This window comes from Pongo abelii, chromosome 18 (genome assembly GCF_028885655.2).
Source record: "Pongo abelii isolate AG06213 chromosome 18, NHGRI_mPonAbe1-v2.0_pri, whole genome shotgun sequence".
NCBI lineage: Eukaryota > Metazoa > Chordata > Mammalia > Primates > Hominidae > Pongo > Pongo abelii.
Genome location: NC_072003.2, coordinates 17,321,903 through 17,342,871, shown reverse-complemented (window position 1 = coordinate 17,342,871; position 20,969 = coordinate 17,321,903). Strand labels below are relative to the sequence as shown.

At 48.4% G+C, this 20,969-nt stretch overlaps 1 protein-coding gene across 12 annotated transcripts in view; it reads left to right on the top strand.

Annotated features, from left to right (window-relative positions):
• The window catches only part of ABCC1 (ATP binding cassette subfamily C member 1 (ABCC1 blood group)), a 192,968-nt gene extending 174,082 nt beyond the window's left edge, over positions 1-18,886 (top strand). For 10 of the 12 annotated variants that reach the window (XM_054533507.2, XM_054533513.2, XM_054533509.2 and 7 more), the window contains 7 exons: positions 683-809; positions 1,686-1,787; positions 7,532-7,678; positions 10,063-10,221; positions 12,181-12,347; positions 14,193-14,387; positions 17,022-18,886. In XM_054533507.2, the coding sequence (XP_054389482.1) occupies positions 683-809; positions 1,686-1,787; positions 7,532-7,678; positions 10,063-10,221; positions 12,181-12,347; positions 14,193-14,387; positions 17,022-17,130 (1,006 nt within the window). In that variant the 3' untranslated portion in view covers positions 17,131-18,886. The remainder of the gene's footprint in view (positions 1-682; positions 810-1,685; positions 1,788-7,531; positions 7,679-10,062; positions 10,222-12,180; positions 12,348-14,192; positions 14,388-17,021) is intronic. The other 2 variants (XM_054533512.2, XM_063717605.1) reach the window with 1 other exon arrangement.
• Positions 18,887-20,969: the final 2,083 nt, after the last annotated feature.

The window sequence follows — 20,969 nt, the reverse complement described above, 5'->3', positions numbered from 1 at the left end:
GGTAAAATAGTATATTTTAACACTTTGAAATGAAGAAGAGTCTGGGTTTGGGAACGTTACAATGATGTTTACTCGTACTAGTTAGGCACTCCCCTCCCAGATCTGTCTCATAACAAGAGACTTTTTCTGCTTGTTTTTAGCCAAAAGGCCGAGAAACGATGGTTATTTTGAATCACTAGTGTCTCTTATAGTTGATGTGTTCTTAGTATTTAGGAATTTCCAGGACATCTTTTTGTTGTTGTTAATGCACTATATGTGTGTGTGTATATGTATGTGCGTGTGTGTGTATGTATGTATGTGTGTGTATATATATATGTGATTACAGGAGTGACCCACTACACCCGGCCTATATGTATATATTTTAAAGGCTTCAATGAGAAAAAAGTTGGTTCTTAAAAAGGCAAGCTTCAGATTCCAGGGAAGATTGCCTCTGGAGAGCTCTGTTTTAATCCATGGATTTGCCGGATTAATGAGGATTTACTGGCCTTGTGCCTTTCAGCCCTCCCTGCCCTGCGTCCATTGTGCATGTTTTGAAAAAGCAGTGCCAGGAAGGACTCTCTCTGGAACTATTGCGGAGTTACTTGAGTTAGCAAAGAATCCCCTTCCTCCCCCAAGAGCTGTAAGCCAAGTCCCTGTGGAGCTGACTCCATGCCTGTTTGTCTGCTTGTGTGTCTTGGTGCAGGTGGCTGGCCGTGCGGCTGGAGTGTGTGGGCAACTGCATCGTTCTGTTTGCTGCCCTGTTCGCGGTGATCTCCAGGCACAGCCTCAGTGCTGGCTTGGTGGGCCTCTCAGTGTCTTACTCATTGCAGGTAAGAGGGGATGCTCATGGCTGGATTATTAAAGTCTGTTAATGGGGGAGCCAGTTGTCCTTGGCTTTGGATTCCAGCTCCAACAGGAATGGGGGAGAGGAACATGAGAGGCATGGAGTTTGAGGAGTGGGTACAGTGCTGCAGTGCCTGGTGACCAAGTAGAGCAGGAGACAGATTTGACATGTGGATTTTCCCCATCAGTCACACAGATTCCTTATTGGCCGAAGAGGATACTTCCAGCTACAAGGGGAATGCTTTTAAAGCTATGAATTTCCCTCTAAGAACTGCTTTAGCTGCATCTCACAAGTGGTGATACATTGTGTTTTCATATTGTCACCTGGCTAAAAATATTTTCCAGTTTCTTATTATGTGGCCTATGAGTTATTTTGGAAACGTAGTATGTGCTTAGGAGATGGCAATGTGGCAGGCCTGGGTGATGGCTATAACTGGGGTTGCTAATTTCGGTACCTTTCTTACCTGAATGTTACATCATAATTCATAACCTTTTTTTTTTTTTTTGGAGACGGAATCTCGCTCTGTCACCCAGGCTGGAATGCAGTGGTGCGATCTCGGCTCACTACAACCTCTGCCTCCTGGGTTCAAGTGATTCTCCTGCCTCAGCCTCCCAAATAGCTGGGTTTACAGGTGTGCGTCACCACGCCTGGCTAATTTTTGTATTTGTAGTAGTGACTGATGGGGTTTTACCACATTGGCCAGGCTGGTCTCAAACCCCTGACCTCAGGTGATCTGCCTGCCTCAGCCTGCCATAATTCATACTTGTTGAAAATAATTTGTTTCCTGTTATCTCAGTGGAAAAAGAAAAAGGAAAGTATGCCTGCTCACTCTAGAAATGCCATGTGACTCTTCCACTCACAGGTCACCACATACTTGAACTGGCTGGTTCGGATGTCATCTGAAATGGAAACCAACATTGTGGCTGTGGAGAGACTCAAGGAGTATTCAGAGACTGAGAAGGAGGTAGGCAAGGGCCCCTGGCTGGACCTCTTGGTCTTTGGTGTAGCTTTACCCCAAGGAGATCTCTGGACCCTATCCTGTGCACCTCTGCCTCTGAGCTGGATACCTCACCAGGTAGAAGTGCATCTTATGCTTGTCCAGTCTTTTTGTAGCACTTATTTAGAGCCCGGTTTTAGGGTGAAAATAGTTTACCGGCTTTCCCCAAGATCTGGGGTATCCATATACGAGACTTTGGGATGCTGTCAGGGCATTCAGAAGGTCTTCACATTGTGAAGAAGATTCCCCCTCTAAGTATCTTTCATAACTTTTGACGGTATCACAGAGAAAGTCTTAGTCTGGGGCTAGCAGGTCTTTAACACCTTAGCAATTGAGATGATCTCCCTTCAACAGACAGATAAACAGCAGCCCTCACACTTGGAGTCTTCAACAGGACGGCTTCTGTCTATCAGAAATAATCTTCTGTTACTTGTTATGAATTTGGTTTTTTCGTGTGTGAGAGGGAGTCTCACTGTCGTCCAGGCTGGAGTGCAGTGGCGCAATCTCGGCTCACTGCAACCTCTGCCTCCCAGGTTCAAGTAATTCTCCTGCCTCAGCCTCTCGAATAGCTGGGATTACAGGTGCCTGTCATCATGCCTGGCTAATTTTTGTATTTTTAGTAGAGATGGGGGGTTTCACTAAGTTGGCCAGTCTGGTCTCGAACTCTTAACCTCAGGTTGTCCACCTGCCTCAGCCTCCCAAAGTGCTGGGATTACAGGTGTGAGCCGCTGCGCCTGGCCTGTTATGTATTTGTATAGGGGACTCCTGTTACGGAAAATAATACCACTTTTCCATTTGTGATTGTAATAAATTTTCCTCTTAAGTAAGTTGAGAAATTAAGGCTAAGTGACTTGATTAAGCATATTAAAACAACAAGAGAATGAGTACATGCATACTACATGAATGATGTAGCTGGGAACTGACCAAAGTTTGGGAAGCCCTACAGTTATTGAACCCTAGTCCCCTTTTTATAGATGGAGAAAAAGGGAACCTGGGGAGGGACGATGGCTGATCCAAGGTCCCACGTGGCTTGGTAGAACAGCTGGGACTAGGACCCGTGCCTCCAGTCTTTGATGTTGCGTTGCCCTTAATAACTGCCTTCTTAGGCCCTGAACACCAGCACGAGTAGGAACAGCAGTGATAACAGATAATCACAATAATGACTGGCGACACCCCCACCCTACCATTAATGATAACAGGGACACACGTAGTACCTTGTAGAATGTCAGGCCTATACTTAAACGTTTAACACAGAGTAATGCACTCAGTCTTTACCCCACTCTATGATTGATTTTTGAGACATGGTCTCACTCTTGCCTGGGCTGGAGTGTAGTGCAGTCTCACTCACTGCCTCCCAGGCTCAAGTGATTCTCCTACCTCTGCCTCCTGAGTGTCTGGGACCACAGGTGTACGCCATCACGCCTGACTGATTTTTGTATTTTTAGTAGAGACGGGATTTTGCCATGTTGCCCAGACTCGTCTTGATCTCCTGAGCTCAAGTGATCTGCCTGCCTTGGCATCCCAAAGTGCTGGGATTATAAGCGGGAGCCACTGTGCCCAGCCCAGCCCTATGATTTAGATGCTACTATTACCCCCATTTTACAGGTGAGGAAACTGAGACAAAAAGATGAAGTTACTTGCCCAAGATCACATGGCTGATAAACGGTAGACCTAGGCATTGAGCCTGTGCCTCCTCAGAGACCCTATCCAGTGCCATGGGAGTCATGCTATCCAGCCTCCTGAGGAGAGATGCCCCTTAGGAGTGAGACCAAGGCCTCCATAAGGTCTGTCCTCCTGAGGAATTCACAAAGGTGACCTCGGCCCACTCCTTTAACATTCTGACTGGGTGAACCAGGTCCCATGTCACGGGTGAGCATTGTAAGAATGGCGTGAGTGCCCTCGTGAGGAACCAAGTGTGTATTACACCAGCAGTTTCCAAATTGACACTGAATTTATTTAATTCATTTACAGGGTATTTCATTAGGTTTGTTTGGTTTTTTTTAGATGGAATTTGGCTTTTTTTTTTTTGCCCAGGCTGGAATGCAGTGGCATGATCTCAGCTCATGCAACCTCCACCTCCTGGGTTCAAGTGATTCTCCTGCCTCAGCCTCCCAATTAGCTGGGATTACAAGCACCCGCCACCCTGCTCAGCTAACTTATTTCATTAGTTTTTATAATAGCCTCATTGATGTGTGAATTTCACATGCCATGCAGTTCACCCAGTTAAAACGTTCAGTTTGATTGAATTCAGTTTTGTTTTTTTGTTTGCTTGAGACTTAAGTCTCGCTCCAGGCTGGAGTGCAGTGGCATGATCTCAGCTCACTGCAATCTCCACCTCCTGGGTTCAAGCGATTCCCAGCCTCCTGAGTAGCTGGGATTACAGGCGATTTTTGTATTTTTAGTAGAGATGGGATTTCACCATGTTGGCCCGGCTGGTCTCGAACTCCTGACCTCATGATCTAACGCCTCAGCCTCCCAAAGTGCTGGGATCGCAGGTGTGAGCCACCACACCCGGCCTGAGTTCAGTTTTTAAAAGCATTTTACTTTTGACTGACTTTTATATTTTTAGAAGGATTGTGTTTGACAAACCCAAAAGAAAGTAATTGTTCTCATTAGTCCTGCCATTATTCTGTATTTGCATGTATTTTTATATATAGATAGAAAGTTCCACATACTTCTCTCCATTCCGTTCACTGTGTTGTTATAGCATCTCCCCTTCAATTATGTACATAAATTATAAAATAGAGATATGCTTGTTGTTTTAAAAAAGAAAAAATCAATACAGGGCTGGACACAGTGGCCCGCGCCTGCAGTCCCAGCACTTTGAGAGGCCAAAGTGGGTGGATCACTTGAAGCCAGGAGTTCGAGACCAGCCTGGCCGACGGTGAATCCCGTCTCTACTAAAAATACAAAAATTAGCTGGGCATGGTGGCAGGTGCCTGTAATCCCTGCTAATTGGGAGGCTGAGGTGGGAGGATCCCTGGAACCCGGGAGGGGGAGGTTGCAGTGAGCTGTCACATCACTGCACTCCTGCCTGGGTGGCAGAGCGAGACTCTGTCTCGAAAAAAAAACAAAAAACAAAAAAAGAAGTTGATGGTGGAGAAAGACAGTTTGTTCCTGTTCGCCCCGTTCCTTTCCTCTCCAGAGAGAGGCCCCATTAGCATTCAGGTGCATTTCCCCCAGAACTTTCCTGTGTGGATTCCCACATACCCCCACACGTTTGTTTGCTTGTTTCTTTTTCTTTTAACATAAGTGGGATCTACCTGTTATCCTGTGACACCTTTTCTTTAACCATGAGGCACCTTTGCATCCGTGGATAGTAACAGTCACTGCCTCTAAGGGCTGCTGTGAGGCTCAGATGAAATCATGGGTCTCAAGTGCTGAGCAGAGCAACTTGCCTTGGTTGCATTGTAAGCGCTCACTAATAACACTTATTTTTTGGCCGGGCGCAGTGGCTCACGCCTGTAATCCCAGCACTTTGGGAGTCCAAGGCAGATGGATCACTTGAGCCCAGGAGTTTGAGACGATCCTGGGCAACATGGTGAGATATCGTCTCTACAAAATGAAAAATAACGCTTTTTGTTGTTGGCGGTGGTGGTGGTTTTTTTTTTTTTTTTTTTTTTTTTTTTTGAGACAGAGGAGTCTCGCTGTGTCACCCAGGCTGGAGTGTAGTGGTTTTATCTTGGCTCAGTGCAACCTCTGCCTCCCAGGTTCTAGTGATCCTCCTGTCTCAGCCTCCCAAGTAGCTGAGATTACAGGCTCCCACCATCAGGCCCAGCTAATTTTTGTATTTTTAGTAGAGCCAGGGTTTCACCATGTTGGCCAGGCTGGTCTCAAACCCCTGACCTCAAGTGATCTGCCCGCCTCGGCTTCCCTAAGGGCTGGGATTACAGGTATGAGCCACTGCGCCCGGCAGCGCTGTTATTTTATAGCACATCCACAAAAGGGCTGCATGTCTTGCCTAAAAGGTGCCCGGCGTTTTCTTGTTATGTGCCCTCCGCAGTGCCCCTGAGCTTGGCCATGTGCTCTGCAGCCTGGTTCAGCACCTGTGTGTGCCCTGGAGGGGGATGTGCACTCCCCGAGGCTAAAACCAGTGAACCTGGCCCAGGCCACACCCAGCTGTGGGCCTCAGGAAATGCTGAACTGAACTACTTTTCAAAAGGAGGGTTGTGTGTCCCTGGGCAAGTTACCGCCCCTCTCTGTGTTCATTTCATTGACTCCATTTATAAATATTTATTTAAAAAAAAATTTTTTATCAAAAAGTAAGTTTTATTGGCATCTAAAAACAAAATTCACCCAACATTGAAACATACTTCAGTATTTATGTTATTGTTTTCTTGTTTCTTTTTGACTCACTGCAGTGTGAGGAACAAATCACATTTACTTTGGAGAAACAGAGACCATAGTGTGGATTTTACAAAATCACTTTTTAAACTCTCTGTATTGCACTCCTCAAATATCTAGAGCCAGTCTGTGCATAAAATGTCACACTGTTGTCTACACCTTAAAATTCTGCATCAGCCTAAAGATACGGATAAGATATACCTCCACTTGCTCTTTTGAAATATATCTATTACCTTATCCAGCCTAAAGATAGTTATCTAAAAAATTCTTTGTTCCATAGGAAGTCTCTGACAAGCTGTTACTCATTTCCTTGACGTTAAAAGAATCTGGGGGCAACATTTATATTTTATCAGAAAAACTTTTTAAAAGTTTGCCTGTCACGTTCATATTAAGAACAATGTCTGTGGCGGGCATGGAGGCTCACGCCTGTGATCCCAGCACTTTGGGAGGTAAAGGTGGGTGGATCATGAGGTCAGGGGTTAGAGACCAGCCTGGCCAACATGGTGAAACCACACCTCTACTAAAAATACAAAAATTAGCTGGGTGTGGTGGTGGGTTTCTGTAATCCCAGCTATTCAGGAGGCTGAGGCAGGAGAATCACTTGAACCCGGGAGGCAGAGGTTGCAGTGAGCTGAGATCATGCCATTGCACTCCAGCCTGGGCGATATAGTGAGACTCCATCTCAAAAAAAAAACCAAAAAAACAAAAAAACAAAAACAATGTCTATACTAATCAGTTGTATGATTATTTTAAAAGAAAGGTGAACATGAACATCAGATTAATTCTGGCAGATAAAAATGAACAACTATGGTCTAGTCAGCCATTATCTATTACACAGAGATGACAGCTTTACAGAAGGTATCTCTGACCTACTGAGTGATTATGTCCCCTCAGTTTCTGTGCCTTCTACCACTAATTCACTTTCTATATCAGCAGCTGTGTCACTCTTCTTGTTTATGTTCATAAATATGTATTGAACACCTACTATGTGCTCTGAGCCCTGGGATACAGCAGTGAACAATTAGAGCCTGTCCTCGTTGAGTGGATGGTGCAGTGGGCGTGGGAGACAGAATACACTCAAGCATACGAGCCCCGAGGGCTGGGGACAGGCATTGCCCTGAAGGAGAAGGCAGAGCGGGAGGGGACAGAGGGACACAGGGCTGGGAGGGCGCTCTGCATCGACCAGAGATCCACAGGATGCGAGGGGGTCATTTGAGGAAGAGCGTTCCAGGAAGGGCAACCCCCCAGTGCTGAGGTCTGGGAGGCCACCTTGGGCAGCAGAGTGAGTGAGAGGGGAGGGGAGGGGAGTCATAGCTTTACCGGATGGACCGGGAATTCCTTACTCTCTCCCTTCGCTGCGATCGAAGGCGCCCTGGCAAATCCAGGAGACAGCTCCACCCAGCAGCTGGCCCCAGGTGGGCCGAGTGGAATTCCGGAACTACTGCCTGCGCTACCGAGAGGACCTGGACTTTGTTCTCAAGCACATCAATGTCACCATCAATGGGGGAGAAAAGGTGAGTACACATCGCCCCATTCCCCCACCCATTCCCAGTTGGGCACAGGGTGCCACCCGGCAGGTGAACCTAGATGCGGCGTCTCCCCAGTCACTCACAGTTCCACCCTCTGCTTGAATGGCTTTTCTGGGGATTGGGAGTGGACTGTGGCAGTAAAAGCTGTTCAGAGTGCATCCAACTTGCAGAAGTAAAGGCTTTTAGGTGAACTGACAGCCTGAAGACCGAATGAGCCCCACAGATATGTTTTGGAAGTTTTTTTTTTTTTTTTTTTTTTTTTGTTGTTGTTGTTGTTGTTGTTGTTGTTGAGACAGGGTCTTGCTCTGTTACCCAGGCTAGAGTGCAGTGGTGTGATCTCAGCCCACTGCAGCAGCAGCCTCCCAAGTGGGGGTACTACACATGGTTGGGACTACAGGTGTGTGCCACTACACCTGGCTAATTTTTGTATTTCTTGTAGAGATGGGGGTCCTACTATGTTGCCCAGGCTGATCTGGAACTCTTGAGCTCAACCGAGCTGCCTGCCTCAGCTTCCCAAAGTGCTGGGATTACAGGAATCAGCCACCATTCCTGTCCCCTGGAAGAAGTTTTTTTTGTTTGTTTTTTGTCTGTTTTTTTTTTTTTTTTTTGAGATGGAGTCTTACTCTGCTGCCCAGGCCAGAGTGCAGGGACCCGATCTCAGCTCACTGCAACTTCTGCCTCCCGGGTTCAAGTGATTCTCCTGCCTTAGCCTCCCGAGTAGCTGGGACTACAGGCATGCGCCACCATGCCTAGCTAATTTTTATATTATTAGTAGAGATGGGGTTTTGCCATGTTGGCCAGGCTGGTCTTGAACTCCTGACCTCAACTGATCCACCCGCCTCAGCCTCCCCAAGTGCTTGGGATTACAGGTGTGAGCCACCGCACCCGGCCTGGAAGAAATTTGAATAAGTTGCAAATACTGAAAAATCTGGAAGACTTAATATAAAAATTTATTTTCTGCTTTTTTTGGAAGAGCAGAACATCTGGCAACATCAGGTCAATCCTCCCCCGCCTGGCTCTTTCTAGTCAACCTGTGAGCCTCCTGGTTCACCCCAGTCCCTCCCTGTCCCATTCAGTGCCTAGTTGGCCCCTCCAAGACATTAGAATTTGTGATCTCTAGAATAAGGTGTCACCATCCCTTCTAGGGGATGGCTCAAGGGAAGTGAGAAATTGTCAGAATTTTGGAACCTTCTCTTGGTTCCGAGCTGTTCTTGGAAGAGGTTCCTTGACCTGAGTAATACCCTTAGATTGTCCTCTGGAATCGGTCTGAGAGTCTTCCTGGGCATTTGCTGGGGGACAAGGCTGCTTTCACCTCTGAATACGTGGACTTACTGAACTGTTCCTACGTCCCTCCCACAAAGCTCAGAACATTCTGTTCCCAGCAGATAATTTCTGAGTTACAGAGAAGAGCAGAGTGGGTGATATTCTTGCTGTCTTTGTTTTGTTTTTGTTTTGTTTTGTTTTGAGACAGGGTCTCACTCTGTCACCCAGGCTGGAGTCCAGTGATGCTATTGCGGCTCACTGCAACCTCCATCCCCCTGGTTCAAGTGATTCTCCTGCCTCAGTCTCCCGAGTATCTGGGACTACAGGTGCATGCCACCACACCCAGCTAATTTTTATGGTTTTAGTAGAGATGGGGTTTTACCATGTTGGCCAGGCTGGTCTCGAACTCCTGAGCTTCTGTGATCCACCCGCCTCGGCCTCCCAAAGTGCTGGGACTACAGGCATGAGCCACCGCGCCCCAGCCCTTGTTGAGTCTTTATGGCTTATCTCACGTCATGAGAATTTTTGCACGCATGCTGCTCTGACACCCCGTAGGAGGGAAGAGGAAGCCCACCTCTCAACAGCCAGGCAGGAAGGGGAGAACTGGAGGCCAGGAACGTCATCCATTGGCCATTAGCAGAGGATGCATGGAGACCAGGTCATAGTAAAGGGCCGGAAGATTCACCTGAATCTTTCAGATATTTCAACAACTCATGATGGGAAACTCACCATCAAAGGTGTGAAAAACAGAGTGGGGAAATGAGGAAATGCCTGATTATTACTTAATAGTTACTTGAGTCTAAACAAATAGGGCTTTGTTGGAAATTCCTTCTGCCTCTTCTGTATCTCTTTTGAGGTCTCTAGTAACTTATAAAAAGCCGAGTCATTCCTTTCGGGAGCCTGGCAAAGGGAAGAGAGTCCTTCTTGACCTTCGGCCGAAACACCCTTAAAGGAGTATCTCTGGGCAGCACGCGAGGGAGAGGGCTGTGGAGTTGGGTCGACCAGATGACTGATGCCTGAGGTGGGGCCGAGAAGAGGGCACTTTGGGGCAGGGACAAGTCCAGATGGCAGCATTCCCACCACACCTGGGCCCTTCTGTCCCGCAGGTCGGCATCGTGGGGCGGACGGGAGCTGGGAAGTCGTCCCTGACCCTGGGCTTATTTCGGATCAACGAGTCTGCCAAAGGAGAGATCATCATCGATGGCATCAACATCGCCAAGATTGGCCTGCACGACCTCCGCTTCAAGATCACCATCATCCCCCAGGTGGGGTCTGGGTGCGGCCCAGGGGGTGAGCTGGCAAGCCCTGTGATTGCACTAACAGTGATGTATGTATATTTTTGGGGCAAACATACATTTGGCTCTACTTCGTCGTTTTTTGTTTTTTTTTTTTCTGAAACAGGGTTTCGCTCTGTTGCCCAGAGTGGAGTGCACTGGCACAGTCTCAGCTCACTGCAACCTCCATCTCCCAGGCTCAAGCGATTCTCCCACCCAAGCCTCCTGAGTAAACTGGGACTACAGGCACATGCCACCACACCCAGCTAAATTTTTTTTGTATTTTTTGTGGAGATGGGGTTTCACCATGTTGCCCAGGCTGCCCTTGAACTCCTGGGCTCAAACGATCCACCCACCTTGGCCTCCAAAAGTGCTGGGATTACAGGCGTGAGCCACCGTGCCTGGCCTTCATTGTTTTTATTGAAGTTAGGCTATGCTGCTGCTTCCCTGAATTTCCTTTTAGCATATGATTAACAACGTGGGAATTAACTGAGTATCAGTCCCGACTTCCTGTCCCGGCGAGGGGTAGTTTCGGAGCATCTAGAAAAATCCAAAAAGACACCGTCTTCTCTCTCTGCTGCCAGAGTCAGACTGAGAATCTCCAACCCTTCCAAGAGCTAGACAAGAAATAAGACTTTTTAATTTTAGATTCATGGGGTGCACCTGCAGGCTTGTTACATGGGTGTATTGTGTGATGCTGATGCTTCGGCTTCTATGGATCTCATCACCCAACTGTTGAACAAAGTACCCGAGAGAGGGTTTCTCAACCATTACCCTCCTCCATCTGTCCCCACTTATGGAGGCTCCAATGTCTATCGTTTCCATCTTTACATCCATGAGTACCCAGAGTTTAGCTCCCACTTATAAGTGAGAACATGCAGTATTTGGTAAGAAATCAGGATTTTCTTTTTCTTTTCTTTTTTTTTTTTTTACTGAGACGGAGTCTCACTCTGTCACCCAGTGCAGTGGCATGATCTCAGCTTACTGCAACCTGCACCTCCTGGGTTCGAGCGATTCTTCTGCCTCAGCTTCCCAAGTAGCTGGGATTACAGGCACGCACCACCACGCATGGCTAGTTTTTGTATTTTTAGCAGACACGGGGTTTCACCGTGTTACCCAGGCTGGTCTCAAACTCGTGACCTCAAGTGATCTGCCTGCCTTGGCCTCCCATAGTGCTGGGATTACAGGGGTGAGCCAACATGCCTGGCTGAAATAAGGATTTTCTAGACCAATCCCCGCAGGTGGATTCCTTAATATGTTGCCTTTTAGTGTAATCTTCCCTAAAGTGTCTTAGAAGATTCTCTTCTGTAGTTGGATGACAGGGGAGAATCCACGGGACTTTACTGTTAGGAATCACCTGTGCTGTGTCTCATTTCCGGAGGTTCCCAACCCACTTGCATATCGAAGGCTCTGGGAAGTTGTATGGAAAGGACATCTGTTTTATTCTGCCAAACTCAGACTTTTTTAGGTGCTTTTTTTTTTTTTTTTTTTTTTTTTTTTTTTTTTTTTGAGACAGTCTTGCTCTGTCACGCAGTCTGGAGTACAGTGGCACGATCTTGGCTCACTCTAACTTCCTCCTCCCTGGTTCAAGTGATTCTCCTGCCTCAGTCTCCCGAGTAGCTGGGACTACAGGTGTGCGCCAGCATGCCCAACTAATTTTTGTATTTTTAGTAGTGAAAGGGTTTTGCCACGTTGGCCAGGCTGGTCGCGAACTCCTGACCTCAAGTGATCCACTCGCCTCGGCCTGCCAAAGTGCTGGGATTACAGGCGTGAACCACTGTACCTGGCCTTTTTCTCCATTATTAACATCTCCAGAAATAGTGATTCCAAGGAGCTCTGACACCCCACCTTCAACAGTCCCGGCCAGAAGTCCTTAGGCCTCACCTTGTCTCCATGCTTGTCAGTGTGACACAGGCGTCACATGCCGTCCACTCTCTTCTCTCTGAACAGGACCCTGTTTTGTTTTCGGGTTCCCTCCGCATGAACCTGGACCCATTCAGCCAGTACTCGGACGAAGAAGTCTGGACGTCCCTGGAGCTGGCCCACCTGAAGGACTTCGTGTCGGCCCTTCCTGACAAGCTGGACCACGAGTGTGCAGAAGGCGGGGAGAACCTCAGGTAGGCGGGGGTGAACAGGGAGACACTGGATAAGGTGTCCTGGGCGCCACCTTGGTAGGGGGGTTTGAAGATTCTGTCCAGATCTGTGTCAGACCTGGATTTGAGTCCCAGATGACCGTTTGTCCCTTCTCCTCTTGGAGCCTCAGTTTCTGTATCTGTAAAATGGGTCTTAATCCAGGCTCTTTGTACCATGAGGTAGAATAACCAGGATAACCAGTACATTTCCTTATATACACATCAGCTCCATTCAGTTGACAGTGGCTGTCAGTTGTTAAGCTATGGAAAGTCTTCTGTACCAGTTGGTCACTAGCACTGCTCTGAGCCCCCAAGTCCCCATGCACTACCCCAGCTGTCTTGGTTGTTCTACCAGGATCCCGGAGCTCTGTCCATGACCCAGCAACTAAAGCGTTAATGCCTGGCACACCAGCGGAACCTCTGGGGTCCCGCTTTGGTGGTGTTTGTTAGTGCCTGGTTCTGGTTCTGTTATCCGTCTCCATGACAACCAACCATAAAGCCTCAGGCACGTTCAACCATAAAGCAATGATCATTGCCGCCATACGAGGGCAGTCAGCCAGGTGGCTCTGCTGTTTTCGGCTGGGCTCACATGCATGTCTGGGGGTCAGCTGGCTGTTGGCTGATCTCGGGGTCAGCTGGCTGTTGGCCTCAGGTGGGGCAAGAAGGGTATGTTCTGTGCATCCCTCATTCTCCAACTTGGGCATGTTGTCGTGGCGATGGCAGGGGCACAAGAGCGTGCAAGCCCCTATTGCATCTAACAGTATTCTTTTGGCTGGCCTTACCGTGCAAGCCCCTATTGCATCTAACAGTATTCTTTTGGCTGGCCTTACCGTGCAAGCCCCTATTGCATCTAACAGTATTCTTTTGGCTGGCCTTACCGTGCAAGCCCCTATTGCATCTAACAGTATTCTTTTGGCTGGCCTTACGTTTGCCGGTGTCCCATTGGCCAAAGTAAGGTACATGTCTGAGTCCAGAGCAACCTCTCATGGCCCACAGTTGGATTAGGGATGCATGGATATGAGGCCTTTTTTTTTTTTTTTTTTTTTGAGACGGGGGGTCTCACTCTGTCACCCAGGCTGGAGTGCAGTGGTCCAATCTCATCTGCAACCTCCGCCCCCAGGCTCAAGCAATTGTCCTGCCTCTGCTTCCCAAGTAGCTGGGATTACAGGTGCCTGCCACCATGCCCAGTTAATTTTTGCATTTTTGGTAGAGATGGGGTATCACCACATTGTCCAAGCTAGTCTCGAATTCCTGGCCTCAAGTGATCTGCCCGCCTTAGCCTCACAAAGTGCTGGGATTCTAGGTGTGAACCACTGTGCCCGGCTCTTTTTTTTTTTTTTTTTTTAAAGAGACAGTGTCTCACTCTGTTGCCTAGGCTGGAGTACAGTGGATTGATCTTGGACTCTAACTCCTGGACTCAAGCAATCCTGCCTCAGCCTCCCGAGTAACTGGGACTACAGGAGCATGCCACCACACCCAGCTAATTTGTTTATTTTTGTTTTTGGAGAGATGGGGGTCTTGCTTTGTTGCCCAGGCTGGTCTCAGATTCCTGGCTTCAAGCTATCCTCCCACCTCAGCCTCCCAAAGTGCTCAGATTGTAGGTGTGAGCCGCTCTTTTGAGAATGATTCTGAACCTGCATCTTGCTGAATAGGAGATGTGCTCTGATTGATTAGTGATGTCTGCTACAGACACAGATGTTGGGAGTGGACGTGCTTTCCTGGTCAAGCAACATAGAGTGTCTCCTTTCACTTCTCCCAGCCTGGGCCTAGGTTCAGGGTCAGGGGTAGTTTGACCCAACACTATCTCCTGGTCTTTTTCTTCCTGTCAAGTGTTGGGCAGCGCCAGCTTGTGTGCCTAGCCCGGGCACTGCTGAGGAAGACAAAGATCCTTGTGTTGGATGAGGCCACGGCGGCCGTGGACCTGGAAACGGACGACCTCATCCAGTCCACCATCCGGACGCAGTTCGAGGACTGCACCGTCCTCACCATCGCCCACCGGCTCAATACCATCATGGACTACACAAGGTGATGCCCCTGGCACAATGGCCTCTAGGCTTTGGGAGTTTGCCTTACTCACTGACTCACTCATTAATTAATTAATTCATTCAACACTGTCCTTATCCCTAGTGACAGCCCCAGTGGGTGGATCCTCTCTTCATCCTGGATGGTACCAGTTATTTCTTTTTTTTTTTTTTTTTTGAGACAGAGTCTCGCTCTGTCTCTCAGGCGGGAGTGCAGTGGTGCAATCTCGGCTCACTGCAACCTCTGCCTCTGGGGTTCAAGCATTTCTCCTGCCTCAGCCTCCGGAACAGCTGGAACTACAGGAATGTGCCACCACGCCCATCTAACTTTTATATTTTTAGTGGTGACAGGGTTTCGCCATGTTGGCCAGGCTGGTCTCGAACTCCTGACCTCAGGCGATCTGCCCGCCTCCGCCTCCCAAAGTGCTGGGATTACAGGCATGAACCGCTGTGCGCGGTGGTACCAGGTATTTCTAATATCATCTAGTCATTCATTCAGTCAGTGTATCCGCATAGAGCACCTGCCATGTTCCCAGACACTGGGGACTCTGTAGGCTACTGTCAGACAAGGTCCCTCCCTTCAGGACCAAGTAGCTTATTAGATGGAGGAGATAAAAAATATACAGAGCAACAAACCAACAGGATTCCAGAGGGCAGCAGGTGCTGGGAAGGACACTTGCCAAGGAGACAGGATAGCGAGTGCCAGGCAGGGCCATTGTTTCCATTGAGCACTGCAGGCCCAGTGCCTGGGGCCCACAAAAAGGTTTTTTTGTTTTTTTTTTTTTTTAAAATCAGAAGCAGGCCAGGTGCGGTGGCTCATGCCTGTAATCCCAGCACTTTGGGATGCCAAGGCGGGCAGATCACCTGAGGTTGGTAGTTTGAAACCAGACTGGCCAACATGGTGAGACCTTGTCACCATTAAAAATACAAAAATTAGTCAAGTGTAGTGGTGCGTGCCTGTAATCCCAGGTACTTGGGAGGCTGAGGAAGGAGAATTGCTTGAACCTGGGAGGTGGAGGTTGCAGTGAGCTGAGATTGTGCCACTGCAGTCCAGCCTGGGCAACAGAGTGAGACTCCATCTCAAAAAAAAAAAAAAATGAATATAATCCAACGTGGATTTTATTTATACCAATACAGTCGTAAGACAGAATTTCTAGCATTTTGTGTGGAGAAAGCCACCTCCGCAGGCATCAGTGCCGGGGACCACAAAAGTCAGAATGCGGCCGTAGTGCCAGGGTCTTGGGGAGTTTTGAGTTTTGTGTGGGTCATCTCTGAAGAGGTGACATTTTAGCTGAGACCTGAACAATGAAAAGGAGTCAGGCTTTAGAAGATCTGGGACAGCGATCTGCAACCTTGTTAAGGGCTGGGGTAGTTTCAGCTTTGTGGGCCACATGGCCTCTCAGCCACTTGACTCCAGTGTTGCCGTGTGAAAGCAGTCATAGATAGTGCACAAATGAATGAGCATGGCTATGTTCCAAGAAAACTTTATTCATAAAAACAGGCAAGGGGTCAGATATGGCCTGCAGGCCTCAGTTTGCCAACCTTTGATCTAAAGGAAGAACATTCTAGGCAGCCGGTACAGCCGAATGTAAAAGTGAATGCGGTTAATGAATTTGAAGGCTAGCATGAGGAGGCTATGTACCTAGAGGTTGGAATTGACTGGACAGGGGCAGGAGATGAGCCCAGAAAGTTAGGCAGGGGCCAGATCTTAGAGCACCGTGTGACCACGGTGAGAAGCTTGGAACTTATTCTAAGAGCCCTATAAAGCCATTGGAAGGTTTTAAGCAGGGAAGTGACATGAGTTTCTATTTTATTTTATATACGTATTTTTGAGACGGGGTCTCACCCTGTCGCCCAGGCTGGATTGCAGTGGTGGGATCCCAGCTCACTGCGGCCTCAAGCGATCCTCCTGCCTCAGTGTTCCAAAGTGCTGAGATTATAGGCGTGAGTCTCTGCACCCAGCTGACATGATGTTTCTAGTTCACTGAGTACCACCTACTAAGTGGCGGATGCTGAGTTGGTGCTTTTGAAATATAGGACATAGAAATGATGACAGAAGTGGGCAGTGTCAAATCTTATAGGACCTAAAATATTAGGGGTCAGCCAACTATGGCCCACAGGCCGTAGATGTGGCCCCCTGCGTGTTTTTTTGAATAAAGTTTTATTGGCACACAGCCATATCTGTTCATTTTCCTGTTGTCTCTGGCAGCTTTCACACTATAAATACAGCAGAGATGTGTAGTTGTAACAGAAACCATATGGCCTGCAGAGCCTGAAGTATTTACTATCTGCCCTTTTTCAGAAAAATGTTGCCAATTGTTATTGTAGACTATGGTAAGATCTTTTTATTTTACTCTGAATGTAATGAAACAGTGAATGTGAACAGTCAACGCTGTTAATACTGTTCCCACCATGATTGATGTGGGGTAGATATTAAGGAGGTGGCCTCATGGGAATTTGACATTGACTAGAAGTAGGGATTGAGAGTGAGCAACCAGCTGGAAGGTACAGCACCAGTCCTAGCAAAAAGTGTTACGGGCCTGACCCAAAGCAGTGACTTGCCCAGGTCATTTGTCCCAGGGGCACGAGGTGCTCACCCCTCCCCTTCCCCTCATATCTGTATCCCCTCTCCCTACAGGGTGATCGTCTTGGACAAAGGAGAAATCCAGGAGTACGGCGCCCCGTCGGACCTCCTGCAGCAGAGAGGTCTTTTCTACAGCATGGCCAAAGACGCCGGCTTGGTGTGAGCCCCAGAGCTGGCATATCTGGTCAGAACTGCAGGGCCTACATGCCAGCGCCCAGGGAGGAGTCAGTACCCCTGGTAAACCAAGCCTCCCACACTGAAACCAAAACATAAAAACCAAACCCAGACAACCAAAACATATTCAAAGCAGCAGCCACCGCCATCCGGTCCCCTGCCTGGAACTGGCTGTGAAGACACGGGAGGGACAGAGATGCCAACCGCCCTTGCCCCTGGTGCCCTGAGACACACACAGCCTCACGCCCCCGGGAATGCAAGTGGTTTCCTGGTGCTTCCCACGGAGGAGTTTTGGCAGCCAGACTTCTGGAGGAATTGGTTGTATAGAAGATCCTAGTGACCAAATCCAGCCTACTGCCTCGGATCTCTCCAGCCGAAGTCTGTGGACTGCAAGTCTTTGAGATGCTTCTGGCTCCCATCACCTCTAACATCCTTGTCTGGGTCCACCAGGAATGCTTCATTTCCTTGGGGCTGCAGTTTTGTGGTTGAGGGGACTGGAGAAAATCATTCTCTCCCCTTGGCAGTGTCCCAGGGTCCTGGATGGTCCTCTTGCCAACATCTGGTCTTCCAGGCACTCAAAAGCTGGGAACCAGCATCTCAGCGCCAGCTCTACCAGTTCTTGTTTCGGGCCGAGGCAGCCTCTGCACTCCCACGCCTGTCCTCCTGGAAGGGACCTGGTTGGACTAACGGCTAACCTGGACCTGGAACTGTAGGGCCAGGGGATTGTCTCAGGGCCAACATTCCACCTGGGGCTCCCCTCCCCACCCACCCCCACTCCAGGCTTTCCCTTGCTTTTTTCTTTTGTTCAACATTGTAAGAACAATCAACGCTGTTATTACTGTTCCCACCATGATTGATGTGGGGTAAATATTAAGGAGATGGCCTCATGGGAATTTGACCTTGACTAGAAATAGAGATTGAGAGTGAGCAACCAGCTGGGAGGTACTACGCCAGTCCTAGCAGAAAAACGTGTTAGGGGCCTGGCCCAAAGCAATATTGGTTGCTTACAGTGTTGATTGATTTTGTTCTTTTTTCTTACCGCCTCTTTTCTTTCCCTCTCATGGTACCTGCTCATGGTTATGAAGCTTTCAAAGTAAAGAACATGAAATACCTCCCAAGTATTACCAGTGGGTACCAAAAAAATGTCCCCTTGAGTCTTTTCCTTTTTTTAGGTTTTAATTCTCTCCCTTGGCATCCGGTTAGGCCCCCAGGGGGGCAGCATTGTGGAGAACTTGACATTTAGTTACTGATGCTCTTCCAGGACACGAAAAGAACCCATCTTTGAATATCAATGATTTTTTTTTTTTTTAAGTACTGTTCCGGGGAGAAAAACAGTCTCAAAACTTGAACTTCTTGGGAAGAGAAGTGTTGGGCTGAGAAGTAACATTCCCAGGAAATAGTGAGAAGCTTGCCCTGTGTTTGACCGTGTTGGTCTCTGTTCCTGGAAGAAAACGGAGAAGCAGCATCTTTTAAAGCCTGTTCTTTAAGGTATCTCGGTTAGAGCCCAAAGTGAAATCCAGAAAGCAGCCGGAGCTGACGGCTGCCCCAAGACTCATACTTGCTAAGAATTACGTCGCCGACTTCAAACCCAGAGAGCATCTTTCTTTTAGGTGAAAACACATATATTTATTTTTTGTAAGTTATACCATTCTTTCACATTAGATAAACCAAGTTTTGGGGGATCCTTTTGTAATGACTTACACTGGAAATGCGAACATTTGCAGTAAAAAAAATATATATATCTATATATTTTATTTCTTTCTAAAGAATGGTTCCCTTTCCTTTGGGGCCTCGACGAGGGTTCCAGGCATGTCCTCTGCAGGGTCAGGATGTGGCATCTTCCTGTTTCTGTTCTTTCCTTTTGACAACAAGTCACCTCTAGTGGAAGCTGTTGCCAGAAAGGGCAAGTCCTAGAGATCACTAGTCAAGATGGGGTTTAGTGGGAAGGCGGGACAGCCGCAAGGTGGACGGAGCCAAGGCTTTGGGGTCGGACAGACCCTGGCTTGAGTCCTGCTCTTGTCATTCGCTGTTCATGTGACCCTGGGAAAGTCACTCAGCCTCTGTGCCTCACTTGCTTTGTAAAATGAGGCTGATCGTACTTACCCTGTGAGCAGTGATGTGTGCGGTACTCGTAGCCTCGGTCAGGTTCTAAGACACAGGTGAGGCAGAAATCACATGTGGCCAGAACAATCCTTGAAAATCCTGCCCTCCCCCTGCCCTTTTTTTTCCCCCTAGAGGCAGGGTCTCACTGTGTTGCCCAGGCTGGTGTGCAGTGGCACGATCATAGCTCACTGCAGCCTCAAACTCTTGGGCTCACACAATCTGCCTGCCTCGGCCTCCTGAGTAGCTGGGACTACAGGCATGTGCTCAGCTAATTTTTTAAAATTTTTATAGGGTCAGGGTCTTGCTGTGTTACCCAGGTTGCTCTTAAACTCCTGGACTCTGGATCCTCCTTCCTGAGCCTCCCAAAGTGCTGGGATTGAGGCACCTGGCCTGAAAATCACTTTATGTTAGTCCAGAGAGGCAAGGCTGCGCTGCAGTAACAAATTCGCCGTAAAGTCTTGGGAAAGGATCGCAAGGCTTTATTTCTTGCTCAGGCAGTTCTTGATGAGGGTCAGCTGCTTCTCTAGGGTAGCTGACTTCCCTGTGAAAAGTGATCCAGGCTGTCCTGGTTTTGTGACATGGCCTCCCAAGGGCTGGCCTCCAGGTCCCCACAGTGGGAGAAGGGAGAGTGGACGACTCTTCACCCGCTCTTCCGTGTCTGAAACCAGAACTGACGCAGTCAATCCCACTCACAGCCCATTGGCCAAAATGAGTCACATGGCCCCAACCCAACCAGTGCGGGAGCTGGGAAATGGAGCGGTGCCTGTAGAAGAGAAGGATTTTTCCCTTTCCTAACTGATGTGGTTCCGGACTTTTGGATAGCGGAGTAGTCAGACTAGTGTGTTTGGTTTCTAACTGAACTGGGTGAGTCTGGGCAGTAAGGAATGTCTGTATTTGGGGAGCACACCATTTCTGCCACACCTAAAACCATGCACCAAGTACATGTGCAGATGGAACGTTCTAGCACTGCCATTGTTCCCTCAAGCCTTCCTGTCCCGTGATTGAAATTGTTGGCTTGCACTAGGGACTGTGGTGTACAAAGGTGCTCAGGGAAGAGCCGGCGAGGTGGTGACCATTAGAAAGAGTAGTAGTGTCTGGGTGCAGTGGCTCACGCCCCATTGAAACTGTTGGCTTGCATTAGGGACTGCAGAGTATGAAGGTGCCTAGTGAAAAGCCAGTAAGGTCATAACCATTAGAATAGGTAGTACCGGCCGGGCATGGTGGATCATGCCTGAATGATGTCATTGGCTTGCATTAGGAACCAGAGTATGAAGGTGCCCAGTGAAAAACTGATGACGTTGTGACTATTAGAATTAGCAGTATTGGCTGGACGCAGTGTCTCATGCCTGTAATCCCAGCACTTTGAGAGGCTGAGACAGGAGGACTGCTTGAGCCCAAGAGTTCAAAACTAGCCTAGGCAACGTAGTGGAACTGTGTCTATATAAACACTTTTTTTTGTTGTTAAATTAGAAGTAGTTGAGGCTGGGCGCCGTGGCTTACACCTGTAATCCCAGGACTTTGGGAGGCTGAGGCGGGTGGATTGCCTGAGGTCAGGAGTTCAAGACCAGCCTGATCAACGTGGTGAAACCCCGTCTCTACTAAAAACGCAAAAATTAGTTGGGCATGGTGGCACATGCCTGTAGTCCCAGCTACTGGGGAGGCTGACAGGAGAATTGCTTGAACCTGGGCGGTAAAGGTTGCAGTGAGCTGAAATCAAGCCATTGC